This window comes from Vombatus ursinus, unplaced genomic scaffold (assembly GCF_900497805.2).
Source record: "Vombatus ursinus unplaced genomic scaffold, bare-nosed wombat genome assembly UNPS02014801.1, whole genome shotgun sequence".
In the NCBI taxonomy this organism is placed as follows: domain Eukaryota; kingdom Metazoa; phylum Chordata; class Mammalia; order Diprotodontia; family Vombatidae; genus Vombatus; species Vombatus ursinus.
This window is the reverse complement of record NW_020954579.1, coordinates 14641678-14658504: the sequence shown is the minus strand read 5'-3', so window position 1 is coordinate 14658504 and position 16827 is coordinate 14641678. Positions and strand designations below refer to the sequence as shown.

The window sequence follows — 16827 nt, the reverse complement described above, 5'->3', positions numbered from 1 at the left end:
AAATAAATTTTTTAAAAGGTCATAGACTCAAAAAACAAAAAAACAAACAAACAAACAAAAAAAGTTCATAGGCTCTCAGGTTAAGAATCCCAGCTCTAGAAGTTTCAATCCCTGAACTTTCAAATTTGAGCTTACTCCTGAGGTAACCCTTAAGCCTATGTGTAAACATTCTTAATGTGTGTATATGTGTGTTGTCTACTCGCTCTGGAAAGTCCTTACGGGTACTTCTCCTCCATCCAGTATCCATTTTGCTACACTGAGATTGGGTGGAAAGAGTCAGGGGAGCTGGGTGACTTCAGGAAGCCAGTTCCTCTAGGCCTTAACTTCCCTCTCTGTAAAATGAAGGAGCTGAACCTGATGGCCATCTTGTCAGCTCCCAGCTCTAAATCCTATGATTAGTGTATGAGGTTGACTGTTTCCTTGCAGTCCCCACTACTCCTATATTTTATTCTCTCATCGTTTCCCTGTCATCCTATGAATGTCAGATGGAAAAAGCAACAATCCATTTTATAACACAAAGTAGCCAGAGAGGTCATATGTTTGGGATATTCCCTCATTTCTCTAAGACTATCCAAACTTGAAGTAGGCCTCTTCTGTGCTCCAGGGACAGGCTCTGGTTGTTTCTGGTATTTAAGTATCCAGTATGCTCAGGAGAGAGGTGTGGGGTAGAAACAAATATCCAGGCATCACTAATGGAGAAACTGAGGCCTCAAAAAGAGAAAGGATTTGTTAAGCATTTCCTGAAGAACAGAGCACTGCCTGTAAAAATTATTTCCCAGCTTTCTGCTTTTTTTCTAATCTGGGACACAATTTTTACAACCAGTGTTTCTGATAAAGGCCTCATTTCTCAAATATATAGAGAACTGAGTCAAATTTATAAGAATACAAGTCATTCCCCAATTGATAAATAATCAAAGGATATGAACAGGCAGTTTTCAAATGAAGAAATTAAAGCTATCTATAATCATATGAAAAAATGTTCTAAATCACTATTGATTAGAGAAATGTAAATGAAAACAACTCTGAGGTACCACCACACACCTATCAGATTGGCTAATATGACAGAAAAGGAAATGATAAATGTTGGAGAAGATGTGGGAAAATTGGAACACTAATGCATTGTTGGTTGAGTTGTGAACTGATCCAACCATTCTGGAGAGCAATTTGGAACTATGCCCAAAGGGCAACCAAACTGTGGATACCCTTTGACCCAGCAATACCACTACTAGGTCCATATCCCAAAAAGATCATAAAAAAGGGAAAAGGACCCACATGTACAAAAATACCTGTAGCATCTCTTTTTGTGGTGGCCAAGAATTGGAAATTGAGGGGATGCCCATCAAGTGGGGAATGGCTGAACAAGTTGTGGTATATGAATGTGATGGAATACTATTGTGCTATAAGAAATGATGAGCAGGATGCTTTCAGAAAAACCTGGAAAGACTTACTGACACACAGTAAAATGAGCAGAACCAGGAGAACATTGTACACAGTAACAGCAACATTGTATGATGATCAGCTATGACTGACATAGCTCTTCTCAGCAATACAATGATTCAACACAATTCCAAAAGACTCATGATGGAAAATGCTGTCCACATCCAGAGAAAGAACTATGGAGTCTGAATGCAGATTAAAGCATACTATTTTCACTTTTTTTGGTAGTTTTTCCTTTTTGTTCTTATTCTTCTTTCACAACATGGCTAACGTACAAACATGTTTAACATGATTGTACATGTATTAACTATCTCAGACTGCTTGCTGTATGGGGGAGAGGGAAGGGAGGGAGGGAGAAAAATCTGGAATTTAAAATCTTACAAAAATGAATGTTGAAAACTATCTTTATATGTAATTGGAAAAAATAAAATACTATTAAGTGGGATAAAAAAAACAGGGCACTGGGCCCTGGCATCTGCACCCTCAGCCCCTGATGCCTCTTAAACATAACCATTATTTTTCTGGGCTCCCCCACCCTCTTTAGATTCTTTTCAGCTGGGAATGAGTGATTCTTCCTGGGGCCCAGAATAAGGCTTGGCCCCTGGCAGCTGACAGAGGGTGACGGTTCTGCCTTCACAGAGCCAGAAGACAGGATAGAGGGGCTGGGTGAAGACGGCGTTGAAGACATGCAGGAGCTGGATCTGAGGCTCCAAGCTATAGAAAGAGAGACGTCCAACAGGCAGGTCCAACTCCATTCCCAGGAGGTGTCCGGGTTTGCCCAGAAGCCGTTGGGCCTCCCCATTGTGCCAGGCCTGGTAGCCATCCTCCTGCACCCGAAGCCCCCAGGAACAAGAGTTTCTCCCAATGTTGTCTGTCTGTCCGGGCAGGTTTTGCCGGGCAAGCCCACGGTAGGTGACACCCAGGGTCACTGAATGGTCTGACACTTCTACCTCCCAGTAGTGCTTTCCTGCTTCAAAGCTCTGGGTACACAGTACTTGCCATAGCTGAAACCTCCCAGGCTGGGTAGCATGCTGGGCCCTGGAGCCATGTTTTACCCTCTGGTTTTGGCAGGATAGATAAAGGTGGTGGTTGGCGGTGTCAGGGTCAAAGGTGAGGTTGCGATAATCTGTGAGAAGAGGAATATGCACAGGGGTGAGGGGCTGTGGGGCTGGCCACTTCACTGCTCTATGGCTATCCAAGGTGTGACTTCCCTACCCCACCAGTGGAAGGGCTAAGACCCTTTCTGTCTCTGGGCTTCCCGGGATGCTCCTTCCAATAGCTGAGGTCCCTGAGACCCAAAAACTAACCTCAAAGAGACAACAACCAGCATAGACATATATGTAGACTGTACATGAATGATACCCACATCTATAGATACACACAACATATACATGGAGCAGGCTTACTCTGTTTCAGTTCCTTCCTTAGAGTGCTCATGGGTCTTGGGACTGATTCCAGGGGTCTTCTGCACTCTAGAATAAGAGGATGAGGTGTTGTGGAGGGGGACTGATCCCCTTTTTTTGGGAGATCCTTTACTTACTATTCTAAGGGTGATGCTCTGTGGGGAACACTCAGCTTGGCCTAAGGCTGGGCAATAGGGAGGCACTATCACTTAGGGAAATAACTTTGGCCTGGTTCCCGGGGTCAAGAAACAGTCCGTCCTAGACTGTGAGGGAGGAGGGGCACTGGTAAAGGCTATCAAGGGTAGGAGGTCAGCCTTACCCTTGAGGCCAGGATCAGCATCTCCAAGACTCACAGGGCCAATCTCATCCTTCATCAGGAGTTGATAGATTTGGTCTAGTGTCTTCTTCAGCTCCTTCAGCTGACCAGCATCTTCGTCCCACGTCAGTGAGGGCACTGGTGCCAAAGACCCAGGGGGTATCAGAAGTAGAGCCCTCTGAACCATCAGAGACACGGGACCGTCACTCGGGAAGGAATCCTTCCCTCCACCAAGTCTTCTTCCCTTCCATCTGTGATTTCACCCTCCCCCCCCAACTTCTCTCACTACCTCTGGGTACCTGGAGGAAGTTCATGTCATCGGGACAGGTCAGCAGCTCTTGGATCTGCTGGGTGTGTTGTGCCAGATATTCCAGGTGGTCCTGAAGCCACTTCCTGGTCTCCCTGGCCTGTGCCAGGGCAGCTGCCTTTTCCTGCTCAATGCTCTGGAGCGCCTTATCCCGCTGTGCTTCGAGGGCCCGCAGCAGGCAAGTGACTTTTTCCGAGACAGCCAATGCCAGAATGTGGACTGAGTTCTGGGTGGGCGGAGGAGGCTCGAGTTGGGAGCAGTGAAGGTGGGCATAGACTGACAAAGACAGCCCTGGAGCACTAAACAGAGTGGGGTCAACTCTGGGAGAGGTGGAACAGGGCAGTGACAGGCTGGGTTCCTGGCAGATTTGTCCAGGGGACACAAGTACTTCTCCTGTCTGCTGAATTAAATACTGGCCCCTCCTACTTTAAGATTTGCAGAGTGCTTTCCTTATAACAAACCTATAGGGGTATTATTATTCTCACTTTACAGCTGAGGAAACTGAGGCTTGGAGTGTTGCTCATAATCCCATTAAGGGAGATAACATGGTTAAGTATGAAGAGAAATCTATTGGAAGTCAGACCTCAGGGTTCAAATTCTAGCTCTGCTACTTATTAACTGTGTGATCTTAGGTAACTTACTTCCCCACTCAGGGCCTCTCTTTAATAATAATTGGTAGGATTTACCTAGACCTTGAAAGTTGTATTTATTTTTTTGGCAAGGTAATTGGGGGTTAAGTGACTTGCCCAGGGTCACATAGCTAGTAAGTGTTATGTGTCTGAGGCTGGATTTGAACTCAGGTCCTCCTGACTCCAGGGCCAGTGCTCTATCCACTGCGCCATCTAGCTGCCACCTAGCTGCCCCCTAGACCTTGAAAGTTTGTAAAGCATTTTACATACGTTATCTCATTCAATCTTCACAACCACCATGGGAGGTAGGTGCTATTATTATCCCTGTTTTACAGATGAAGACACTGAGGCAGACAGAAGCAAAGTGACTTGGCCAGGATCACAGAGCTAGTAAGTGTCTGAGGCAGGATTTGAACTCAGGTCTTGCTGATTCCAATTCCACCCTCTACCCACTGTACCACCCACCCGCCTCTTTAACTTTAACATGAGGGGGGAGGGTGGATTAGATTATCTTTGACGTCCCTTCCAACTCTAAAGCTATAATTTTATCTTTCCATTAAACCAGGCTACCTGGAAATCAGCCTTTTCTACCAGTGGGTAGACTATGGAGGCAGCCAGAGAACCACTGCTTATTTAAAGCCACAACTCCAAGGGGTAAAAAGATGCTTTTGGATTACATCGCCAAGTGTGAAAGGGGTGAGGTTGAGCAGCCTGCTTCCTTCTCTCAATTTGCCCCTACCAATCCAGCCAGCCTAGTGCCAGAGGCCACATGGAGCAGCACTCCCCAACCTCACATTTCAAGTAAATATGACAATGTGAAGGTTGTAGAGAAACTAGCCTTCCCAACCTAAAGAAAAAGAAATGAATAACAGAACTCCAGTCATGAAGGACACAAAAAGACAGCCAAGACACAGTGGAGACTGGAAAAGAATTCAACCAGAGAAGTCGGTGAAAGAGCTGGCAAATGGACCTGAAGCCTGGGAGGGCTGAAAATGGAATCATGCCAGGGAAAATATAAGTAAACAGAAGAAAACACTAAACGCTGTGAAGAAATACTAAGGATTAAGAGAAAGCCTTGAGGTAATCCTAGATGAAAAGAGTAATTGCATAACAAATACAAGCAGAATCCCAGAGGGGAAAAAAATGGTTTGGCTATGAGGATCACAAGAATTTCTGGATGAAATAAACAAAACCAAAAGTAGAAAGCCTTACCCAAATGATGGACTCTGAAAAACAGAACAGAACGATCACAATTCAAGACTCCGTGAGACAAGAAATATTAGAAAAAAGTTAGATTAAATGAGGTAATACATGTAAAGCACTTTGCAAATCTTAAAACCCTCATATAAATGTGAGCTATTGTTAAAGTCAAAGAAATTAAAAAGAAGAAGAAAATGGAAGGTATCTACAAAAACAACCGATCTGGAAAAATAAGTTGAGGAGAGCTAATTTAAGAACAATTAAACTCTCTGAAAGCCATTACCAATCAAAAACTCTGCATATTTTATTTCAAGAAATCATAAAACAAAACCAACGCATTAGAACCAGAAGACAAAGTATAAATAAGCATATAGCACTTACCTCCAAAGTGAGAACACCCAAGAATGCCTTTACCAAATTCCAAAGCCTTTTAGTCAAAGCAAAAATATTGCAAGCAGCCAGAAAAATTTCAAGTGCCAAAGAACTACAGTCAGGATTATACAAGACTATGCTGTAACTATTATAATGTGAAAAACTTGGAATACAATTTTCCAAAAGGTAACAAATAAAAGAGAAACTTGGGCAGACTTCGAGAGATAGTAAAAGATAGAAAGGCCTGATGTGCGCTATTCCATGGAGTCACAAAGTATCATAATAACAGAGATAAGAGGCTTGAAAACCAAGGATACTGTCCCCTGCAAAACCAAGTCTCATCCTACAGGGGGAAAATGGGCCTTAACTAGAACAGAAGACCTACAAACATTCCTGATGAAAAGACCAAAGCTGGGTAGAAACTTTAAATGCAAACACAGAAGTAAAGAAAAACCCACACTTAAATAACTGGAAGCAATGCAATCATGATGAAGTTCTTTCATTCTAAAAAGGGGAAAAGGAATAAGTGTCCCTTTAGAATACTCCAATTTTCAAGGCTCACAGATGGTGTTAAGATATACACAAACACAAAGGTGTGAGTGTTATTTTGATGTTTTTAAGAAAGGAAATAAAATGGAGGGATAAAATGAATAAACCAGGAAAGACATGAGAAAGAAAGGTAAGGAACCTACTATTTTGAGTAACTGGGGTGCATCAAAAGAAAATCATGCAAACATGGAGGAAGGGGCAGGGACGAAGATCTTATGATGCTCTTACCTGAACAAAAGAGTGTTGAATGTACATACTCAAAAGTTTGGTATAACAGGCAGCTAGGTGGCACAGTGGATAGAGCACCAGTCCTGAACTCAGAAAGACCTGAGTTCAAATCTGGCCTCAGATACATAACACTCACTAGCTGTATGACTCTGGGCAAGTCACCTAACCCAACTGCCTCAAAAAAAAAAAAAAAGTTTGGAATAGAAATAAATTAAATTCAACTAGGAAACAAGAAGAGACAGGGAAAAGTAAGAGTATGGTTCAGGAATGATTAAAAAGAAAAAAACATATAGCTAGCATTATCTATAACTGATAAATACTACATACCTTTCCCTTAAGGGGCAAAGCAAAGATTGTTTATAAGAGGTAGTGATGGTGATAGCAAAAAGAAATTCATTACCACTATTATTTGATATAGTTCTAGAAATACTGGCTATATCAAAAATACAAGACAAATTGAGAGAATAAACATAGGCAGAGGAAACAAAATTATCCCCTTTGTAGATGTAGGTTTACTTAGAAACCTCTAAAGATTGAACTAAAAATATAATTGAAACAATAACTTCAGGAAAGTAATTATATAAAAATAAATCTACAAAAACTATCAGCCACTTCCCTGTATGCTACCAACCATAAAGGTTATACCCAGTCATAAAGGTAGAAAAAGAAATACCTTTAAAAATAACTAAGCTATATATAAAATATCTGGGAGTCAACCTACCAAGACACACAGAAATTATAAGAATATACTCTATATAGAAATGAAGACAAACTAAAGTAATTAGAGAGATCATAATTGCTTATGACTGGGATGTGTCAATAGAAAAAAAATGACAACACTTACTAATTTACAGATTCTATATTATACTAATCAAATTTCCAAAGAGTTACTGCATAACACTAGAAAAATAACTTTAAAATTCATCTGGATGAACAAAAGAATATCAAGGGAAAAACATGAAAAAAAATGTGGGAAAGAAAAGTACCTAAAATCACCAGATCTCAAACTACTCTACAAAAAGAAGTAATCATCAAAGTTCTCTGGTATTGATTGAAAAATCAGAAAAAAAATTGATCAGTGGGAAAATAAGATACACAAAACCCAGAAGCAATTACATACGGTGTTTGATAATCAATCAATCAACATTTCTTAAGTATCTACTATGTGCCAGGCACTGTGCTAAGGAAGATAACTATAAAAGACTTAAGACCTACAATTGATGCAATGATCAGTCACTATTCCAGAGAACCAATGATGAAGCTAGCTTTCTACCTCTTCTACCTCTTAGCAGAGAGGTGATAGGGGAGAGGTTCAGAATGATCGATACCTTCTCAAGCAAGGCCAATGCGCAAGATTTGTTTTATTTGCTTACACTTATTTGGTACAAAAGAGGGTTTTCAGCATGGTGATCCTCAGTATCTCCCTCCCAGAGAGCCATCTCATGTATCAAATAGCATTTTGTCAAAAATCAAAACAAAACAAAACCAGAGTAACTAATCCATACCAATGAAAAAGTATGAAAACACCTGCGATGTGTAACACCTGAGGACATCCCACCTCCATGAAGGGGTGAGTTGGAGATGTCTTCTCATGTCTTCATTTGATGCTTGATCTTTATAATTTTGTTACATTCACTTTTGAATTTTGAGTGTGTGGTTGTTCTTTCCATTTACACTGTTGTAGTAACTATGTTATTGTTTTCTTGGCTCTGCTTACTTCACTGCAACATTTCATGTGGATTTTTCCATGCTTTTCTGTATTTATCACATACATTATTTCTTACAGCAGAGTAACATTAAAATTAAATTAATGTACAAAAAAGGAGGGGGAGATTTTTTTGGGGGGGAGAATTGGGGAGGTAGTGATGGTGATAACAAAAAGAAAAGAAAAAGAAATTGTCAGTTAAACAATGTAAAAAATACATTAAAAGGAGGAAAAGGAATTTCTGAAGGGGACATGGGCAAGCAGGACAGTGTTGGAAGGTATGGTCTTAAATTTAATCTATATTTTAAAGAAACAACAAGCTACACAAAGTATCATAAGTAATCCTCTTTTTCTGTTCTCTGTATAAGGAAATGTCCGTGATTGTCATATTCATGATTAAAAAGAAAACTTTTTTCTTTCTCCAATGCAAAGGGGAGTGATTCTGGAGGTGTGAGGAAGGGCTACGTTACCTGGATCTCGTCACTTCTCTGCTGCAACTCCTGAAGTTGTTCCTCAGCCTGGACTGCCTGCCTCCAGTTTTCCTCCAGCTGCTTTTCCAGCCGTTTCTATGACACCAGTGAGATAAAAAGGCAAGAGAGGATCCAGGGATAGGGCATAGATCTGGAACCCTCCTTCTACCCTGTGCCAATATCATACCAGGTACTTTGAAAAGCACTAGCACGGGAATCAGAAGACCTGAGTTCTGCCACACACATTACATGTGACCTTGGTCAATTCACTTCCTCTTTTGGACCTCTGATTCTTCATCTGTAAAATGGGGATAATAATACCTCCTATACCTATCCCTTAGTTTTACTGTGGAGATCGAAGCAAGCTCATGGCACCTCTAAAGTGCTAAATAAGAGGTTCTTAACCTGGGATCCACAGATTTCAGGCAGTCCATTAACTTGGATGAGAAAAAAAAATGACATCTTTATTTGCATTAAAAAACATTATTCTGAGAAGGGGTCTATAGGTTTCATCAGATGGTCAAAGAGGTCTATAACAAAATAAGTGGTTAAGAACCTTGTGCTAAATATATATAAACTATCTCTATGACTTCCTAACCTCAGCACTAGATCTAGGCAAAAAGAAAGAAAGGTTCCTGGTTCCTCTCTTATCGTTTGTCCCCCTTCCTAAGCCCAGGCCCCAACATTCCCTGAAGTTCTCAATAATTATCTAGAGGTATCAGCACAGACAAACAGATTGACTAACTTGCTATTCCCTGAACTCACCATTCCACCTCTTGCTCAAATGCTTTCTAATAGTTTTCATAATCACTGATTATGTGGCTCATTGTTGAGGTCTAGATGGCTTTGAATGAGTGTAAATGGCAATGGTCTTCACCTTCCAGACTGATCTCTTTGTAATGGTAAATTGGGCTATCTTTTGTCTCGACTCTCATCCCTTAGACATTGAATGGTCATGGCCTCAGACAAACTGAGACCTGGGAAAGATCTCAATTTAGAAAGGCCAAGGTTCTCGCACTACATTCTGGGCCAGTAACAGTCACCTAGACCTTTGTCTTGCCACTAGACTTTGATGATTCTGGAAGGGAGTGAGGCTGAGGATTTTGCACAACCGCCTTATTTAAATCCAATTCGTGTGCAGATCAAGAAATCACCCTCTGGGATATCACCGGTCCTCTCTGAGAAGGAAGGATGAACACCACCACCAATAACCATAGGCTCTTCCCCATGCCTGGAAAGCATTTCATCCTCACCTCAGCCTCTTAGAATCCCTAGCTTCCTTCAAGGCTCAGCTCAAGGGCTTTGCTGGTCTCCTGAGGTGTTTGTGGTTTCTTCCTCCTCTTCATACATATCTATATCTATCTATCCATGTAGCTAGCTAGATATAGATATATAGTTAGACCTATTGATAGATACAGATCTTTATATATATAGAGAGAGAGATATCAATATCAACAGACATCATTATATAAATATAGATGTGGGTAGATATAACTATATATAGGTAAGTAAGATATATAATAGAGCTAGATATTCAATATAGATATAGATATATAGATATCTATCCATAAAATATATATCTATTAAAATATATATATATAATATATATCTATCCATATAGATATATAGGTATACATATAGATATATCTATCCATATAGATATATAGGTAGATATCAATATGGATAGATATATAGATGTATATAGGTAGATAGATATACAGATATCATTTTCGATAGATATATAGATAGCTGTACATATCAATATAGACAGATATAGATATCAATATTGATAGATCTAGATCTACCAATATATGTCCATCTAGATATATCGATCTAGAGATCTAGATATATATGTATAGATACACACATAGAAGTGTATAGCTGTATAGATATAGATAGATATATACACATATATGTATACATTTCTATAGACATAGAGATACAATACATATGTATGTTATATTTGGAATTCTGGCCACAAGAAGACACATATTTAAAAGAAAAATAATTGTTTTTTCTGAGCAACATTTTTTCTTTTATTATACATTTTGCCTGTACGAATGGTTGTCACTGAGCTGGTGGGCCAATTATCCCACCCCACTTAATGTCAAGATATTAAGCCCTGGTACCTTACCCAGGTGAGAACAGTTATCTATGAGAAAACAATTATAGGTTTTAGATCAAGTGCAGAAAATATTCTGGATCATTATGGATGTCTTTGCAAGTCACTAGATGAACTGGAGAAGCATCAATAGCCCTTACATATCCAAGGGTGTTTCTAATTTGTTTTTATGGATTAATCCCCACCCCAAAACAAACAAACAAACAAACTTTAAAATGTAATGTAATCAGGTAAGCTTTTTGAAGAGCAGGTATTGTTTTGTGTTGTCTTCCTATTTCCAGCACCTAGCCCATTCATTGTAGGTCATTAAGTAATAACGGTGTTTATACATGTTACATTTCATTTTATCTACAGAATAACAGTGTGTGAGAGTGTGTGTGTGTTATTATCACCATTTCACAGATGGGATAACTGAGGCTGAGACTGGCTAGTGACTTGCCCCGAGTCACACAGCTAGCCAAGTGTCTGCGTCCAGATTGGAACTGTCTTCCAGACTCCAAGCCTTGCGCTCCACTATCCCACTATGCTCCCCAGCTGCCTCCACAAGCTGGGTCAGGGTTTAATTGGGAATGGACTGGCTCCGTGAAGCCTCGGTCCAGACTGTCCTGCACCTGCCCACCCCTCCAGCTCCCTCACCTCCTGCTCCTTGCGCTCCACATCGGGCATGACGCGCCGGTGGTCCTGGCACTGGTCCACTGTGCAGGCACAGCAGATGCACAGCTTCTCGGTCCGGCAGTAGAGCTCCAGGGCTCGCCCATGCCGGGGGCATAGGGCTGCCCGGCTCGGGCCGGGTACTGGTTTCACCGCGGCCAGCTGCCTTTCGGCCGCCCGCAGGGCCTCCACCACTTCACACAGAGCCCCGTTCTTGTGCAGCGCGGGGCGCTGCGTGAACGGGGTCCGGCACTGGGGGCAGTCCACTTCTTGCCTGCGCCAGTGGTCTTCGATGCATGTCCGGCAAAAGTTGTGGCCACAGGGCAGAGTGACAGCTTCCCGGTACAACTCCAGACAGATTGCACAGACCAGCTTCTCCTCTAGTTGCAAGGCAGCCATTCTTTCGCTCTGGCCAGGGGAGGAAGAAGCTGCAGGACCCAGAAAGGGAAGTCTAGGGGTTGCAGCCAGGAGCCTGCAGTTTCTCGAAGTGTGGAGAGAGAGAGAGGGGTTGGCCCGACCCTCCCGGACTCCTCCCCTCCTTTGAATTTTAGGCTTGAAGGATGACACTGAACCTTACGAAGGATCTCTCCTCCCACTTGGGGTAGGCGTGGGGGAGAGGTGGGAGGCAGAGTCATAGGGTGGAGAACTGGAGCTTGCAGAGTGTGCTTTCAGAGGCCACCACACCCAGGAGTCCAGACTAGACACTGAATGTGACCAAATTTCTCTTCTCCCAAAGTCTTGCTGCTAAACTTCCCCAGTTCCCCACCCACTTCCTGTTTGTCTCCTTGCTTTGCTCCCGCCCAGAGCCCGGTCTTTCCTCTTCTGCTTTATGTGCCTCATCTTCCTCCCTGTTTTTCCTGTTATTCAGACTTGCCTCACCTTGGCTGGATGGTTACCCAGGCCTAGTGACAAATGGTAACTATCCCTGTCCCTGCTCTTTCTGCAGCTATTTATTAAGCACTGTATGCCTAGCGCTGAAGATACAAAGAAAAGAGTAAAACCTTCTCTAGCCTCAAAGAGGCTAGAAACAGGGACACATGCACGTATAGTATAAGAATATACAAAACAGACCCAAGGAAATGGGGGGGGGAGTTGTAAAGGAAGGCAATAGTAGCTAGGGGCACCCAGAAAGTCCCTTGACGGATAAAGCTTGAATTGAATCTTGAAGGCAACAAAGAATTCCAAAACGCAGAGGTGAGGAAGGAATGAATTCCAGGCATGGGGTACAGTTAGAGAAAATATCCAGAACAACTTTCTAACAAATTACATACAACAAAATAACAAAGCATACAGATATGTATTGATGAAATACTTTACATTTTCACATTTATAAAATAATTTTTGTGTTCTAAAATAAATACGCTTCATCTTTATTATTAAGAAAAAAAGGCAATTTCTTCCTTTAGCTCAAAACATCTGTTATGAGAATTTTTTAAATTTTCTTTTATTACTTTTTATCATTTGGGGCTCAGGGTCATTCCTCTTGCATCTTTTGGTTAACTAGAAGCCTGTCTTCTGTTAATATTAACTTCACCTGACTAAAACTTGATTCATGAAATGATAGTGTTAAAAACTATTTGACATTGCTCAGAAGCCAAAGGGGAGTTTGACCTTCCCAAAGTGACATAGTTATTTGAAGAAGAATCCCAACTGTAGTTGACTCCTTGGTTATCTTGGTGACACGTAAATCCCTTTCTCCTCAATCAGTCCATTGTGAACTTTCTAAATGTAGTTTAATCTAGAACCTAACTTAGTTTACCCATAGAGTGTGTTTAACTAGGTTTATTTCCTTAGGGAATGTATGAGATTATGATTCTGCATAACAAAATTTGTTCAATGTTATTAACATTGAAGGAAGTATGGGATTATATAATCTGTCTTTTTTATCTTTTATGGCCTTGAGATTGCAATAAGCAAAAGAATTATTTTTTCTGTCTCTCTAATGTAATTTTGTCTGTAAAAACCCTTGTTAGAATCCTAATATTTGTTCAAGGTTATCTTTTTTAAAAATTCTGAACCTGTGCGTAAGCATAGTAAAGCCTAGGGTTTTGCCTCTATAATTTCTGCACTGCAGTAGATTTATTTCAGTAGCAATAACCTAACACACAAATTCATAGAAGAGATATTTCTCCCATAGCATATCCTTTGAAGTGCTTTGGCACAAGGAAGCTGGAGTGTTTTGTGATTGTAGTGCCCTTTTGGAAATGGATACCCGCTGATACAGAAATCCTCATACGGTTTCCCTCTTCAGCCTTCACAAAGTGAATCCTCACGTAAACTGATAAGAGCAGGCTATGACTGATCAGTGAGACTTTCTCTCCAGAGGGAAAAGAAGGAAATAGGCACAGCCCTGGGGTCATATAAGGGATCAGAAAGGCAAATACAGGAGAAATAGTGGAACAGGAGGTATCTTAGGAAGCTGTATTTGGAAACCAGGAAAGCGTAGTGTTCGTCATCATTGAAATGAAAGCTAGCTCAACAATTTTCAATTCCTATGGCGTAAGAAATATTTAGGTAGATTCTGTTTAGCTGAGCTCAGGCAGAAGGATAGCCCCTATATCTGATGATTTCTCTTTCCCTCCCTGACTAGGGAGGGCAGAAGCATGGTAGGAAGAAAGTTACTCAATCTTCTTAAGAATTTGTTTTGTTTTCTGTTTTGCCATTTGTTTGAAAAGAAATCAATTTCTCTAATACCTCATGGTCATTTATTGAAGTACTAATGAGTGTGTATCCTTGAGAGTTGGAATATAATTGAGAAAGGGTGTAGTCTGTGAAAGAGCTCCATAGATTTTACTGACACTGGGACGCATTCTCCAGATAAAAATGGAGCAAGAAGAGAGATTTTATTGACACATGCTCGTATAGCTTTCCCAAAATAGAAAAAGCAGATCTGGGATAATACCTAGGCCCAGGGAGCCTGAAGCAGTTTTGGTGAGGGAAGGCAGATGAGCTAGAGTAACCTTCAGGGGCAGTTTCCTCAAACATTCTATTCCATGCATTCTTCTTCTGGTGTGTTGGAAAGGTAAACTGTAATTAGCAAAGAGCTAGAAACGAGGATGATGCTCGTCCATTGGGGAACAGGTAAACAAAGTGTGGCATATGAGTATGATGGAACATTACGAGGTGTAAGAAATGATGAATAGAGGGAAGTATGGAAAGACATGGACTGATGCAAAGTAAGCATTAGCAGGATATAAGCAGAAGCAGGAGAACAGTGCATGCCCAGGCTATATCTATGTAAGTGGAAAGGACAACAAAACAAGTGAAAGCGAGTGCTGCAAAGTTAAGAATGATGGACTTGGCCCCAAAGAAGAGATGGGAGAAGATTCTCCCGCATGCTGGAGAGAAGTGGCAGAGCATGGGGTTGGGGTGCTGTATGTTGATGGAGGTATGGGCCCTGGAAACTCCCCCCCCCCACAGAACTTTCCGTTTCCCACATGGCCTGGCATTAGCCTGAGGCTATGATCCTTTCAACTGTCCTTGCATTGTGGCTTTGACTGGTGCCCCAATCTCCAATTCTCTGTTACCTCTAACCTAGCCCAGCCCTTCTTTGTCTATCACCTCTGGATCGCCCCTGGCCCCTGGCCACTTCCTACCCTTAACTCCATCTAGACCCCTTCTCACAGGCACCTCAGACTACTTGGCCACTCCTAGATCACATCCAGATCTTTCCACAGTCTTTTTGTGTATGTGTCCATCTTGCCCCCCATTAAAGGGCTCAGATTCTTAAAATCTGGCCAATAGCGCAGGTTCACTAGGAATCTTGCTCACCCCAATCAGTGTTTTAATAAACCCTGTCTCTGACTGAAAGAAGGCTTGAATCGAATTCAATCAAGGCAGGACCCGTGTCGTTTGCCCTTGAATTTCAGGGTTCCTAGCACCCCTAGACCTCAACATATGTAATACAAAGCTTTTTTTTAAAATATGTTTTTTAGTTTTGTGAAGCTTTTTCTTTCTTTTCTTTTTTTTTTTTTTCTGGTGAGGCAATTGGGGGTTAAGTGACTTGCCCAGAGTCACACAGCTAGTAAGTGTTATGTGTCTGAGGCCGCATCTGAACTCAGGTCGTCCTGACTCCAGGGCTGGTACTCTATCCACTGCACCACCTAGCTGCCCCTTGCTTTTTTTTTTTCTTTCTTCATACTTTGTTTCAATGAATGGCTCCTTGGAAGGAAGTGGAAGACAGATACATTGGTAAATGTAAGTAATGTAAATATATATATGTGTATATATATATATATATATATATATACACACACACACACATACATACATATATATACACACACATATATATGCATATACTTAAAATTTTATTAAAAAAAAAAAAGGCCAAAGCATACCCCACAAGGGTTGGAGTCAAAGACATTACCAAGGAGAAAGACCACATAAGGTGCCAGCCAAGAGAGAGTAACTCGCACTACTTACTAACCTTTCATCTTTTAACCCATCCTCCCTCCTTCCCCCTATTTTTGTTGTTATTCAGTTGTTTCAGTTATGTCCAACTTCATAACCCTGTAGCTACAGACCCTTTGTCCATGAGATTTTCTTGGCAAAGATACTGGAGTGGTTTGCTATTTCCCTCTCCAGTGGCAAACAGAGGTTAAGTGACTTGTCCAAGGTCACACTGCTGGATTTGAACTTAGGTCTTCCTGACTCCAAGCCCAGTGCTCAATCCACTTTACCACCTAGCTGCCCCTCCTTCCCCCTACACACACTTCTAAAAGTATTAACGCCCTCACTGCTGGACAAGAATATAGAAAATTCCTATCTCCTGCTTCCATAGCGTCACATATAGCTGTTCTCATACTGGACTGTCTTTATTCTCAAATGCTTAACTGTCTTTTAAGAGCTAACCAGGGGCATAGCCAACCGTTATTTAGTCAATGGTCAGGGTCCCTTTCTAATTTTGACAATGAATTTGTTCATTCTTCATAAAGGGATGATCAGGCATTTTACAGTTAATTTAGTATTATTATCAGCCACTTATTTTTCGGCCTTAGATCCTTGGTTGGAGGGTTGGTCAGCTCCACTACACATATATTAACAAATATTTTAAATATAAAGCATTTTGTAGAACTGTTGAATGGGTATCTCACTTTTTCCTCTTTCTATGCAATTCACAAGTCCAGATCTCCTAGCAATCAAGGGCTTCGGGTTTTTGGTTACAGAATCTTCCTGGAATGATACCGGTTCTTCCCTACAAGCACTGCTATTATAGAAATCACCTCCTTCTGGCTCAGTCACCTCCTGACTCTGAAATTCCCAAACGCTTGAGCTCACTAGGTAGCTACCATGGTTAGACATGCCCCTATTAGGATCACTCTTCAGTCACCTGTGTTTAGGGATAGACACACAAAAGAGAAGCAGCAGCCAGGGACTTGAGGTACATAGACTTTACTAGGTAAGCACATATTCTTGCTGCTGTGAGCATGTAGCTG

At 41.3% G+C, this 16827-nt stretch overlaps 1 protein-coding gene across 3 annotated transcripts; it reads right to left on the bottom strand.

Moving 5' to 3' along the window:
• Positions 1–1825: 1825 nt before the first annotated feature.
• On the bottom strand, positions 1826–12093 carry TRIM65 (tripartite motif containing 65). 3 transcript variants are annotated; one of them, XM_027872586.1, is made up of 7 exons: positions 11375–12093; positions 8617–8712; positions 5305–5318; positions 3456–3762; positions 3160–3334; positions 2844–2909; positions 1826–2563 (listed from the first exon to the last, which is right to left on the bottom strand). In XM_027872586.1, the coding sequence occupies exons 1-7, from the start codon at positions 11786–11788 to the stop codon at positions 1989–1991; spliced, it is 1647 nt and encodes a 548-aa protein (XP_027728387.1). In that variant the 5' UTR covers positions 11789–12093; the 3' UTR covers positions 1826–1988. The 3 variants fall into 3 exon arrangements, with proteins under 3 accessions (XP_027728387.1, XP_027728388.1, XP_027728389.1); XM_027872587.1 differs by lacking the exon at positions 5305–5318 and having other exon boundaries at positions 3456–3689; positions 11375–12091; XM_027872588.1 differs by lacking the exon at positions 5305–5318 and having other exon boundaries at positions 11375–11574.
• Between the last annotated feature and the right edge of the window lie 4734 nt (positions 12094–16827).